Source organism: Oncorhynchus mykiss, chromosome 6, assembly GCF_013265735.2.
Source record: "Oncorhynchus mykiss isolate Arlee chromosome 6, USDA_OmykA_1.1, whole genome shotgun sequence".
NCBI lineage: Eukaryota > Metazoa > Chordata > Actinopteri > Salmoniformes > Salmonidae > Oncorhynchus > Oncorhynchus mykiss.
Genome location: NC_048570.1, coordinates 8,428,637 through 8,441,495, shown reverse-complemented (window position 1 = coordinate 8,441,495; position 12,859 = coordinate 8,428,637). Strand labels below are relative to the sequence as shown.

Below are 12,859 nucleotides of genomic sequence, written 5' to 3'. Positions count from 1 at the left end.
CCAGTCCAGTCAGGAGGCTCTGTCCTTCTCCAGTCCAATCAGGAGGCTGTGTCCTTCTCCAGTCCAATCAGGAGGCTGTGTCCTTCGCTAGTCCAGTCAGGAGGCTGTGTCCTTCTTCAGTCTAGAGGCTGCTGCTCTATCGCTTTAGAAACCAATCCTATTGTGGCTTCCTCACAGATAAGGCAGGCCACTCAACCCCACTGCACAAGTGCTCTACTGTTCTGGCCGCCTGGGCACCTGTCACTGTGGTAACTGTTGTGGGCTGGAGATAGCTCTGTGTGTGTGTTGGTGTGTGTGTCAGTGTGAATGTGTGTGCATGTTTGTGTGGTTCAGGAGAGGTTTCTGTGCTGTCTTGGGTTATCACTGTCTGGAACAAGGGGATTTTCTCTCTCTCCTTCTCTCGTTCTTTCTCGCCTTCTTTGCACACTCCCCCTGTTACTAAAGATTTGGTTGCTAAAACAACCCCTTAACCAGTGGTTGAACTCAGATGATACCTCAGTCTCCTCTCACACAGGGCATCTCCCTACATGTCCTCCACAACTTCCTCTTACCTGTCCTTCACTGCCTTTCTCTTGTTGTTACAACAATGAAGATCACTGTAATTGTCATTAGAAGTTCACTGAAAGCCACTCAAACGTTCCCTTGCATCCAACTCAACGTTGGTTCTGTTTGTATGGATGAGCCTAGTGTGTTGATATGTGTTGCTCACTACATACAGTTATATCCTGAAATAACATTTGCTAAATATGTGTATGTGACCAATTACATTTGATTTGATTTATACTAAACCGTACGTTGTAAATAGTATGTAGTATGATTAGGAGACTTTGTGTAGTTTTAGTAAGTATGGTGAAATCAATACGGGTTTCCATGGTATTTCCCAAAGCTAAACATTCTGAAAACCATGTCATTACTACCTTATAAGGACATCCCGTTTTGTAATTCAAAGCGTACAGATATCTGGGGTCGTGTCGGTAGTCTGTCTTGCCTACTATTGACAACATGCTGTGTACTAATCAAACCACGTCCTATTTAGAACTGCGCCACAGTAAAAACTAATGCAGTAAGAAACAAACGTCAACCAACATACAGTGCTAGGCCCATCCCTACTGAGAATGCATAACCACATTTTTGCATTTATTTTCAAACTTTATGTAACTAGACAAGTCAGTTAAGAACAAATTCTTATTTTACAATGACGGCCTACCGGGGGAACAGTGGGTTAACTGCCTTGTTCAGGGGCAAAATGACAGATTTTTACCTTGTCAGCTCAGGGATTCGATCTAGCAACTTTTCGGTTACTGGCCCAACACTCTAACCACTTGGCTACCTGCCGCCCCTAATGCAAAATCACATGATCTTGATTACGGTACAGTGAGTCACATTATCTTGATTATCAGCTGTTGTCAAACACACCTGCGACTGGAAAGACGATTTAATCTTCCTCGTTAGCGTGCAACGAATTCTACTAGAGGAAAAGCCTGAATCTGTATGGCATCCTGGTGTTTAGGCCTACTATATTTTTGCATACCCAATCAGCCTACTATTTAGAATGCTAGTACGGGTATTCGGACATGCAGAAAGAAAGAAATACAAATAAATGCCTTTGTTCCATCTTGGAGGACAACTTGGACAAACTTCCTGAAGAAGTGCTTGTCACATCGGACGAATCGGCCTATACCTGAATGAACCTGTCAGGAGTGACGCATTGCTTTTTAAGGCCCAGTGATTACACCTTGCCATCCCTTTCTATTTTGTGTGTATGTGTGCTGCTGATTTTTAGGTTCCAACTTTGAAATATGACTTTCTCTCCAAAGGTTAAACAACAAGCCCATGTGATAAATGGCTCTGAGGTCTCGTCTGCCCATTTTATGCCTTCTGACATAAAATAAATACTCCAGTCTCCTCTCAGAGGTGCAGAATGGCAGAAATCAATGATGTCTAATTAATTCAACTGCAAAGGAGAAGCAGTACCCCTTCCTCCTCACCTCCTTCCCCCATCCACCTCCTCCTCCTCTCCTCTTCCTCTCCTCCTTCTCCTCTCCTCCCTCCTCTTCCTCACCTCCTTCCCCATCCACCTCCTCCTCCTCTCCTCTTCCTCACCTCCTTCTCCTCTCCTCTCTCCTCTTCCTCACCTCCTTCCCCCATCCACCTCCTCCTCCTCTCCTCTTCTTCTCCTCCTTCTCCTCTCCTCCCTCCTCCTCCTCTCCTCCTTCCCCAGTCCACTTCCTCCACCACCCACACTGGAGTGGATGCTTTAAGCACTCGTGACAAATGATTATTACTGAGGACTAGGAGACACACCTGAATGGTGCCGTAATATTAGTCGCCCTGCACTGACGCGATGACACACCGGCCACACGCTCATGCTCAGTGTAAAGAAAGGTGAGAGGACTATTGAATGGCACCGCAGGCATAGTGTGTATGTGTTTGTACGTGCAAACAATACTCATCCGGTTAAGTTAATGTGTGTGTGTGTGTGTGTGTGTGTGTGTGTGTGTGTGTGTGTGTGTGTGTGTGTGTGTGTGTGTGTGTGTGTGTGTATTTATTAGCAACATAGACAACTTGCCTTCCTTTTTTCCTCCATACTCTACATCACCTTGATCCTATCACCTCGTATCGACAGTACAGCCGGACGGAGGCTTGACTCCTCAACCTTTATATAGCCATTTGGAGAAAGGTGAAGGGTGGCTCGTCAAACTGAATTTATCTCCCCACGAAGACTCGGTATAGCAGGAAGGGTTCAGGGCCCGGCAACAGGGGGGCGGCAGGGTTAGCATGGCTTAGTGTGGTGGCTAGCACCTCTACCCCGGAGACGATGACTGAGTTGCTACTGAAGGGATGGATCTATACCACCTGCACCCTCTATACCCCTGTCTCCAACCCTACGGCCTCATGGGTAAAGAGTTTAGTGCACTGGCCCTCTAAGTGTCAGGAGAATGGAGCCTTGTGCCTTAGTGTTACTTGATACCTCACTCCATTCCTCGACTTAAATCCCATGAATCACCACTCCACTCTGGGTTTCACGTCTCAGCAACTGCTCCAATCAGCCAAAGTATTATCCAGCCTTTACTAAATCACTTTTTTCCTGTCTTCTTTTCTCCTCTTTAAATCTGCCACTGGTTAACTAATCTTCTTACACCATAAAGCAGGGATCCTCAACTGGCGGTCTCCGGGCCAAATTTGGGCCGCGGTTCATTTTATTTGGCCTCCCAAGATTTCTGAGCAAAATGTTTTTTTTTAAATATTAATATAATACTTTTTGAAATAATTTTATTGTTGGACATATAAGACCGTAAAAACACCAGCCAATCAGCTCCAAGTGATTTTCATTCAGGAAATGTGTTCCAAAGTATTCCCACGCATAATAGAGAGACATACAGTACAGTATGTGATCCATACCAATGTACGCAAGGTTTGAAATTATTATTTTTATATCCGTTTGGGCTTCTTGCGATAAATTTGCTGTTCACAAATGATTTGTAATCATGTTCCAGTCCCCTGACCATCCGCTCAAGAAAAAAAATCGGCCTGCGGCTGAATCTAGTTGATGATCCCTGATATACAGTATTATATGCTACTCTCCCTCCACTACACGTCCTCTCTCGCTCTCGCTCTCATACATACAGACTTACACACGCACACACTAAATTGGTTTCCACCCTCGCACGGCCCGTTGAAAGAGAACGGTTACGCTCTAACAGCCGTTTGAGTCGTGGCTCAATGAATGATCATCCCACTAATCCCATCCTACTGAGGCCTAGTATGAAACCATGCTACACACACAAACACACACACACACACACACACACACACACACGCACACGCACACGCACACACACAGGAACGTGCATAGACCCCCCCCCCCCCCCGAAAAAAACCCAGACTTTCATAATTTATATCTTAACTTTCATAACATAGCAACTGCCTCTGTTTTTTTAGCATAGGCCTCCTTATTTCTCACTCATCACAAACTGTAAGGAAAGCTAGTTACCTCCTAAACACATGATTGACATGGGAAAAGAGGGTGTGCTATCAACTGATTGTGATTTTATCTTCAATGCTCTTACAAAATAACTTCATAATGTAATATTCATCATCTTCTAACTGAAGATATATGTCTGGCTGGTGGCTTGTCTGGATATTTTTTTTATATATATGTTGGTTAGTTAGACTGTAGACTACCTGTGTTTCTGCTGCTGACTGAGGAAGGGATGGAGTTGGGTCGGAGTGAGGGTCGTTGATGCAGCTGCTCCTCTCTGCTGTGTGTATTAACCAACCAGACCGAATATTGATGTTGATCAGGTGTTATCAAGTGTTAATCAAATGTTATGCTAATGTGGCAGTACTAGGTAGCTAGCTACGCACACTCAATCGGTGACCGAATCTGAAGCCTTGCATGGATACCGGGCGCTCGCAATCTCTGTACAGGGCATGTGGGGGTGTGTGTTCTTGGGGGCAGTGTGTTCAGAACAACAATGACAAAAATGGTATAATATATATATATATATATATAGAGTACCAGTCAAAGGTTTGGACACACTTACTCGATCAAAGGTTTTTCTTTATTTTTACTATTTTATGCATTGTAGAATACTTGTGAAGACATCAAAACTATGAAATAACACATAGAATCATGTAGTAACCAAAAAAGTCTTAAACAAAATCACATTTTAGATTCTTTAAAGTAGCCACGCTTTGCCTTGATGACAGCTTTGCACACTCTTGGCATTCTCTCAACCAGCTTCACCTGGAATGATTTTCCAACAGTCTTGAAGGAGTTCCCACATATGCTGAGCACTTGTTGGCTGCTTTTCTTTCACTCTGCGGTCCAACTCATCCCAAACCATCTCAATAGGGTTTAGGTCAGATGATTGTGGAGGCCAGGTCATCTAATGCAGCACTCCATCACTCTCCTTGGTCAAATAGCCCTTACACAGCCTGGAGGTGTGTTTTGGGTCATTGTCTTGTTGAAAAACAAATGTTAATCCCACTAAGTGCCAGGGTAGCCTAGTGCTTAGAGCGTTAGGCTAGTAACCGAAAGGTTGTGAGTTCAAATCCCTGTGCTGGCAAGGTATAAATCTGTCGTTCTGCCCCTGAACAGGCAGTTAGGCCATCATTGAAAATAAAAATGTGTTCTTAACTGACATGCTTAGTTAAATAAAGATAAAATGGTGTATTGCTGCAGAATTCTGTGGTAGCCATGATGGTTGAGTACCTTGAATTCTCAATAAATCACAGATAGTGGCACCAGCACTGCTTCATGTTGGGAACCACACATGTGAAGATCATCTGTTCACCTACTCTGCGCCTCCCAAAGACATGGTGATTGGAACCAAAAATCTCAAATTTGGACTCATCAGACCAAAGGACAGATTTACAACAGTCCATTGATCGTGTTTCTTGGTGTCCTTTAGTAGTGGTTTCTTTGCATCATTTCGACCATGAAGATCTGATTCACGCAGTCTCCTCTGAACAGTTGATGTTGATATGTGTCTGTTACTTGAACTCTGTGAAGCATTTATTTGGGCTGCAATCTGAGGTGCAGTTAACTCTAATGACCTTATTCTCTGCAGCAGAAGTAACTCTGGGTCTTCCTTTCCTGTGGCGGTCCTCATGAGAGCTAGTTTCATCCCTTGATGGTTTTTGCGACTGCACTTGAAGAAACTTTCAATGTTCTTGAAATGTTCCGTATTGACTGACCTTCGTATCTTATTGTAATGATGGACTGGCGTTTCTCTTTGCTTATTTGAGCTGTTCTTGCCATAATATGGACTTGGTCTTTTATCAAATAGGGCTATCCTCTGTATACCACCCCTACCTTGTCACAACACAACTGATTGGCTCAAACACATTAAGAAGGGAAGAAATTCCATAAATTATCTTTTAACAAGGCACACCTGTTAATTGAAATGCATTCCAGGTGACCAATTCATGAAGCTGGTTGAGAGAATGCCAAGAGTTTGCAAAGCTGTCAGGCAAAGGGTGGCTACTTTGAAGAATCTCAAATATAAAATATATTTTGATTTGTTTTTCAGTTACTACATGATTCCATATGTGTTATTTCATAGTTTTGATGTCTTCACTATTATTCTACAATGTAGAAAATACTAAAAAGTAAAGAAAAAGCCTTGAATGAGTAGGTGTGTCCAAACTTCTGACTGGTACTGTACAGTGCCTTGCGAAAGTATTCGGCCCCCTTGAACTTTGCGACCTTTTGCCACATTTCAGGCTTCAAACATAAAGATATAAAACTGTATTTTTTTGTGAAGAATCAACAACAAGTGGGACACAATCATGAAGTGGAACGACATTTATTGGATATTTCAAACTTTTTTAACAAACCAAAAACTGAAAAATTGGGCGTGCAAAATTATTCAGCCCCCTTAAGTTAATACTTTGTAGCGCCACCTTTTGCTGCGATTACAGCTGTAAGTCGCTTGGGGTATGTCTCTATCAGTTTTGCACATCGAGAGACTGACATTTTTTCCCATTCCTCCTTCCAAAACAGCTCGAGCTCAGTGAGGTTGGATGGAGAGCATTTGTGAACAGCAGTTTTCAGTTCTTTCCACAGATTCTCGATTGGATTCAGGTCTGGACTTTGACTTGGCCATTCTAACACCTGGATATGTTTATTTTTGAACCATTCCATTGTAGATTTTGCTTTATGTTTTGGATCATTGTCTTGTTGGAAGACAAATCTCCATCCCAGTCTCAGGTCTTTTGCAGACTCCATCAGGTTTTCTTCCAGAATGGTCCTGTATTTGGCTCCATCCATCTTCCCATCAGTTTTAACCATCTTCCCTGTCCCTGCTGAAGAAAAGCAGGCCCAAACCATGATGCTGCCACCACCATGTTTGACAGTGGGGATGGTGTGTTCAGTGTGATGAGCTGTGTTGCATTTACGCCAAACATAACGTTTTGCATTGTTGCCAAAAAGTTCAATTTTGGTTTCATCTGACCAGAGCACCTTCTTCCACATGTTTGGTGTGTCTCCCAGGTGGCTTGTGGCAAACTTTAAACAACACTTTTTATGGATATCTTTAAGAAATGGCTTTCTCTTGCCACTCTTCCATAAAGGCCAGATTTGTGCAATATACGACTGATTGTTGTCCTATGGAGAGAGTCTCCCACCTCAGCTGTAGATCTCTGCAGTTCATCCAGAGTGATCATGGGCCTCTTGGCTGCATCTCTGATCAGTCTTCTCCTTGTATGAGCTGAAAGTTTAGAGGGACGGCCAGGTCTTGGTAGATTTGCAGTGGTCTGATACTCCTTCCATTTCAATATTATCGCTTGCACAGTGCTCCTTGGGATGTTTAAAGCTTGGAAAATCTTTTTGTATCCAAATCCGGCTTTAAACTTCTTCACAACAGTATCTCGGACCTGCCTGGTGTGTTCCTTGTTCTTCATGATGCTCTCTGCGCTTTTAACGGACCTCTGAGACTATCACAGTGCAGGTGCATTTATACGGAGACTTGATTACACACAGGTGGATTGTATTTATCATCATTAGTCATTTAGGTCAACATTGGATCATTCAGAGATCCTCACTGAACTTCTGGAGAGAGTTTGCTGCACTGAAAGTAAAGGGGCTGAATAATTTTGCACGCCCAATTGTTCAGTTTTTGATTTGTTAAAAAAGTTTGAAATATCCAATAAATGTCGTTCCACTTCATGATTGTGTCCCACTTGTTGTTGATTCTTCACAAAAAAATACAGTTTTATATCTTTATGTTTGAAGCCTGAAATGTGGCAAAAGGTCGCAAAGTTCAAGGGGGCTGAATACTTTCGCAAGGCACTGTATATATACAACCACCCAAAAGGCACTTGGCATGTGGAAGGGCAAAAGGCCCGGTGCTGAGGCACAGGTGGTGTCTGCATACACACACCAGTTGTACCAATGTGTTGCCATAGTCACCTCATACCAGTCGTAACACTGCCATACATACCCTGACCTCTCTCTCTCTCATGTCTCTGCCCCCCTCCCGCACCCTCATCTGTATTCATTCCTTACTTCCTTAACCCCCACAGTACAGTATTGCTCCCCCACAGTACAGTACTATTCTCAGTGCCAAAGACAGGCTGAATCCAGCAGGCTGTGTCTCATCCAGGAGGCTGTGTCTCATCCAGTAGGCTGTGCCTCATCCAGGAGGCTGTGTCTCATCCAGCAGGCTGTGTCATCCAGCAGGCTGTGTCTCATCCAGCAGGCTGTGCCTCATCCAGCAGGCTGTGCCTCATCCAGCAGGCTGTGTCTCATCCAGCAGGCTGTGCCTCATCCAGGAGTTCACATTATGTCTTCAGGAGGGACTTTTTCCCTCTTGTACAACTTCTGCTTTCTCCACACCTCTCTGATTCTCTCTCTCTCTGTCTCTCCAACATCTGTCTCTCTCTGATTCTCTCTCTCTCTGTCTCTCCAACATCTGTCTCTCTCTGATTCTCTCTCTCTCTCTGTCTCTCTCAACATCTGTCTCTCTCTGATTCTCTTTCTCTCCAGCATTTATCTCTCTCTGATATTCTATATCTTTCCATCTCACTCTGTCTCTCTCTATGTCTGTCTCTATATCTCCTCCAGCCACAGCTCATCCTAGCATATACTGTATCAGAACAGCTTGTGAGGGGTGTCTTGTTTCCCTCATTCATTCATTTACTTGTGGCTAAATTCATTTGAAGGAGGAGAGGTCAGGTGCCCTGACATCCATCAGCGCCCTCCAGGGAGAGGTAATGAAACGCTGCACACAGGGTTGGAAAAAAACAGCTGTGATGGGTGAGAGATCAGAACACAGGCAATTGCAAAGGTCAAGGATTGGAGGTGCATGGGCCGTGAATCATATCTGTGTTGGGTATTGAAAATGGCTCTCGCATCAATTTGAGGCTGCACTATGGGCCCTTTCAAAAGTAGTGCACTATGGGCCCTTTCAAAAGTAGTGCACTATGGGCCCTTTCAAAAGTAGTTTACTGTAGGGAGGAGGGTGTCATTAGAGATGCACCCAGAAGCCTGACACACTCGTGTGTGAGCCATCATTCATTTTTATCCTCGTTCATTTACATGACGACTTTGTGGGACGTGATCGTAACAAATAGTTTGCTGTGCTCCGTTCACAGCGTCTTAGATCGACCTGCTAAATCAAACTAGATCAAAAACTATTTGCGCTCCTGTGGCTCGGCTGGTAGAGCATGGTGGTTTTCATTCCCGTTGGAGGCTTCCTATACAGATATGGATGCACGCCTGACTGGAAGTTTCTGTGGATAAAAGCAACGGCATATATTAATATTGGTAAATGAATCTACTTGTAAAGTACGAGAAGAGTAAGGTCAGTTGTAGTTTCATCGTACCTCATAATCACACTATCTCCCGTTTTTATAGAGGGGTGTGGATCATCAGCTCATTCCAACCCAGAGAGTTTTCATTTAGGACGGGGTGATTACCGTATTCCATTTGTACTTCTTGAGTTGGCAGAAAAGGCACAGTCACAGTGACGACTGGAATTCTAACTCACTGGTCATTTATCCAACTCGCCAGCTTAAGCCAACCAAACTGACCTGTAGCACGCCTTCTTAAGAGGTACATTCAGTAGGTTAATAGACAGACAACTACACTGCCTTCACACCCCTTGACTTTCCCCTAATTTTTTAATGTGTCACGAAGAGGGATTAAAATGGTCAACGATCTACATAAAATACTCAATGTCAAATTGGAAGAAACATTTTTAACAATTATAAAAATGTAATGAACAAAAAAAAAGCCCCAATATATCTTGATTAGATAAGTTATTCAACCCCCCTGAGTCAATACATGTTAGAATCACCTTTGGCAGCAGTTACAACTGTGGGTGTTTCTGGGTAATTCTCTAAGAGCTTTGCATACCTGGCTTGTACAATATTTGCCCATTAGTCTTTTTAAAATTCTTCAACCTCTGTCAAGTTTGTTGTTGATCATTGCTAGAAAGTCATTTTCAAGTCTTGCCATAGATTTTCAAGCCGATTTAAGTTAAAACTGTTTCTCGGCCACTCAGGAACATTCATTGTTGTCTTGGTAAGCAACTCCAGTGTATTTTTGGCCTTGTGTTTTAGGTTATTGTCCTGCTGAAAGATCAATGTGTCTCCTAGTGTCTTGTGGAAAGAAGCCTGAACCAGGTTTTCCTCTAGGATTTTGCCTGTGCTTAGGTCTATTTTGTTTAATTTCATCCTAAACTCCATAGTCCTTGCCTATGACAAGCATAGCCATAACATGATGCAGCAACCACCATGCTTGAAAATATGAAGAGTGGTACTCAGTGATGTGTTGTATTGGATTTGCACCAAATATAACACTTTGTATTCATGAAGTGTATCTCTTTGCCACATTTTTTTGCAGTATCACTAAAAGTACCTTGTTGCTAACAGGATGCATGTCTTGGAATATTTTATTCTGTACAGGCTTCCTTCTTTTCACTCTGTCATTTAGGTTGGTATTGTGGAGTATCTATAATGTTGTAGATCCATCCTCAGTTTTCTCCTATCACAGCAATTAAACTCTGTAACTGTTTTAAAATCATAATTGGACTCATGGTGAAATCCCTGAGTGGTTTCCTTCCTCTCCGGCAACTGAGTTAGGAAGGATGCCTGTATCTTTGTAGTGACTGTGGGTATTGATTGACCATCCAAATGTAATCAAAGGAATATTCAGCATCTGAATTTATTTTTTCCTTTTTACAAATCTAACAATGGGTGCTCTTCTTTGCGAGCCGTTGGAAAACCCCACTGGTCTTTGTGATTGAATCTGTGTTAAAAATTCACTACTCGATTGAGGGACCTTACACATAATTGTATGTGTGGGGGTACAGAGAGGCTAACCATTATTATTGCACACAGAGTGAGTCCATGCAACTTATTATGTGATTTGTTAGGCACATTTCTACTCCTGAACTTATTAAGGCTCGCCACAACAAAGGGGTGGACTAATTATTGACCGAAGACATTGCAGCTTTTCATTTTGTATTCTTTTAAACATTCCACTTTGACGTTATGTGGTAATGTGTGTAGATCAGTGACACACAATCTCAATTTAATTCCATTTTAAATTCGGGCTGCAACACAACACAATGTGGAATAAGTCAAAGGACTGTTGTATATCGACATCTGTCTCATAAAAGACCGTAGATTCTGTAGACAACCAGACATATTTGTTTATGCTATCCCGATGCAGTGAATATACAAATAAATACTAATTAAAGGAAGCATTATGCAACATCTTTTGGAGATCTTTTATGTTTTTGTTTATGGAGCCTCTTGCCTGATGTTCTGCTTGATGCCTCCATACAGGTTGGAGGGCTCCTTTTACGAGGTGATGCAGGTGGAGTTTGAGATGGACAACATCATCAACCTACAGTCTACCCAGACCATCCAGTGGCAGATCGAGTATCCCTCCACAGGCACACAGGCAGAGGCCGTCTCCCACCTCTACATCAGCCAGAGAGACATCCAGGGCATCGTACCCCTGGCCGAGGTAAAAAGGAACTAGGAGGTCAACATGGGGCAGGACAGGTCATTTAAACAGGGATCTAGAACATCCGTGTGTGCTGGGGATTCTTTGGAAGCCATTTTATTTTAAATCAGCAATAGAGCTCTCCTCAGTCAAGTCAATGAACATCCATGATTTGAAGACCGGGAAGAAAAGCCCCCCTCCTTGAAATGTCAGAGATGCATATTGACTACTCGTTGATTCCCCAGGGCCATGCAGATACCCTCCATCTGTCACCTACTCCTTCTCCCCCTCAGAAGAACAAAAAAACTGACATGTTCTTTCATTTTGACTTAATAAGCAGCTTTGTCCTCCATCCCACTTCCCTGGAGGCTCTAAACTTCTGAAATGTCAGGCATTGTACCACCCTCCTGCTCTGCACAGCACCCCTGCTGTGCAGGGGTGCGGACGGATCCCTCTGCATGGGGTGGACGGATCCCCCTGCCTGGGGTGGACGGATCCCCTCTGCCTGGGCTGGACGGATCCCTCTGCCTGGGGTGGACGAATCCCCCTGCCTGGGGTGGACGGATCCCCTCTGCCTGGGCTGGACGGATCCCTCTGCCTGGGGTGGACGGATCCCTCTGCCTGGGGTGGACGGATCCCTCTGCCTGGGGTGGACGGATCCCTCTGCCTGGGCTGGACGGATCCCTCTGCCTGTGCTGGACGGATCCCTCTGCCTGGGGTGGACGGATCCCTCTGCCTGGGCTGGACGGATCCCCTCTGCCTGGGCTGGACGGATCCCTCTGCCTGGGGTGGACGGATCCCTCTGCCTGGGGTGGACGGATCCCTCTGCCTGGGCTGGACGGATCCCTCTGCCTGGGCTGGACGGATCCCTCTGCCTGGGCTGGACGGATCCCTCTGCCTGGGCTGGACGGATCCCTCTGCCTGGGCTGGACGGATCCCTCTGCCTGGGCTGGACGGATCCCTCTGCCTGGGCTCGACGGATCCCTCTCCCTGGGGTGGACGGATCCCTCTGCCTGGGCTGGACGGATCCCTCTCTATGGGGGCCCCATGTCTCAGAGCACCTTCTTTTGGGGGGTTAGAGTTCTAGATTAAGGTTAAGATCGATGTACATTCTTTCCCTATCCCAGTTCACACACCTGATTCAACTTATCAAGGGCTTGCTTATTAGTTGACCAGTTTAATTGGGTGTAAGTGGAGCGGCTGGCAGTGCTCGGGTGGAGGTTTGGGAAACGCTGCTCTACAGGAAGTTATGAATTGAAGGATTATTATAATAGTTTGTAAATATTGTGAAGTGTATGGGTTTAGATTAAGATCCAATATCCTAGTATGGTGTAATACTAATTTACCAGAGGTGGTTTAAAATTCTTATTATTTTGCTTTTTTTTTATGGATCAA

The 12,859-nt window shown here is 44.2% G+C and overlaps 1 protein-coding gene across 1 annotated transcript in view; it reads left to right on the top strand.

The window, feature by feature from the left end:
* The window catches only part of si:dkey-215k6.1 (transmembrane protein 132C), a 442,562-nt gene that overhangs the window by 318,065 nt on the left and 111,638 nt on the right, over window positions 1-12,859 (top strand). Inside the window, exon 4 of the mRNA XM_036979350.1 lies at window positions 11,302-11,485. Coding sequence (XP_036835245.1) covers window positions 11,302-11,485 — 184 coding nt within the window. The remainder of the gene's footprint in view (window positions 1-11,301; window positions 11,486-12,859) is intronic.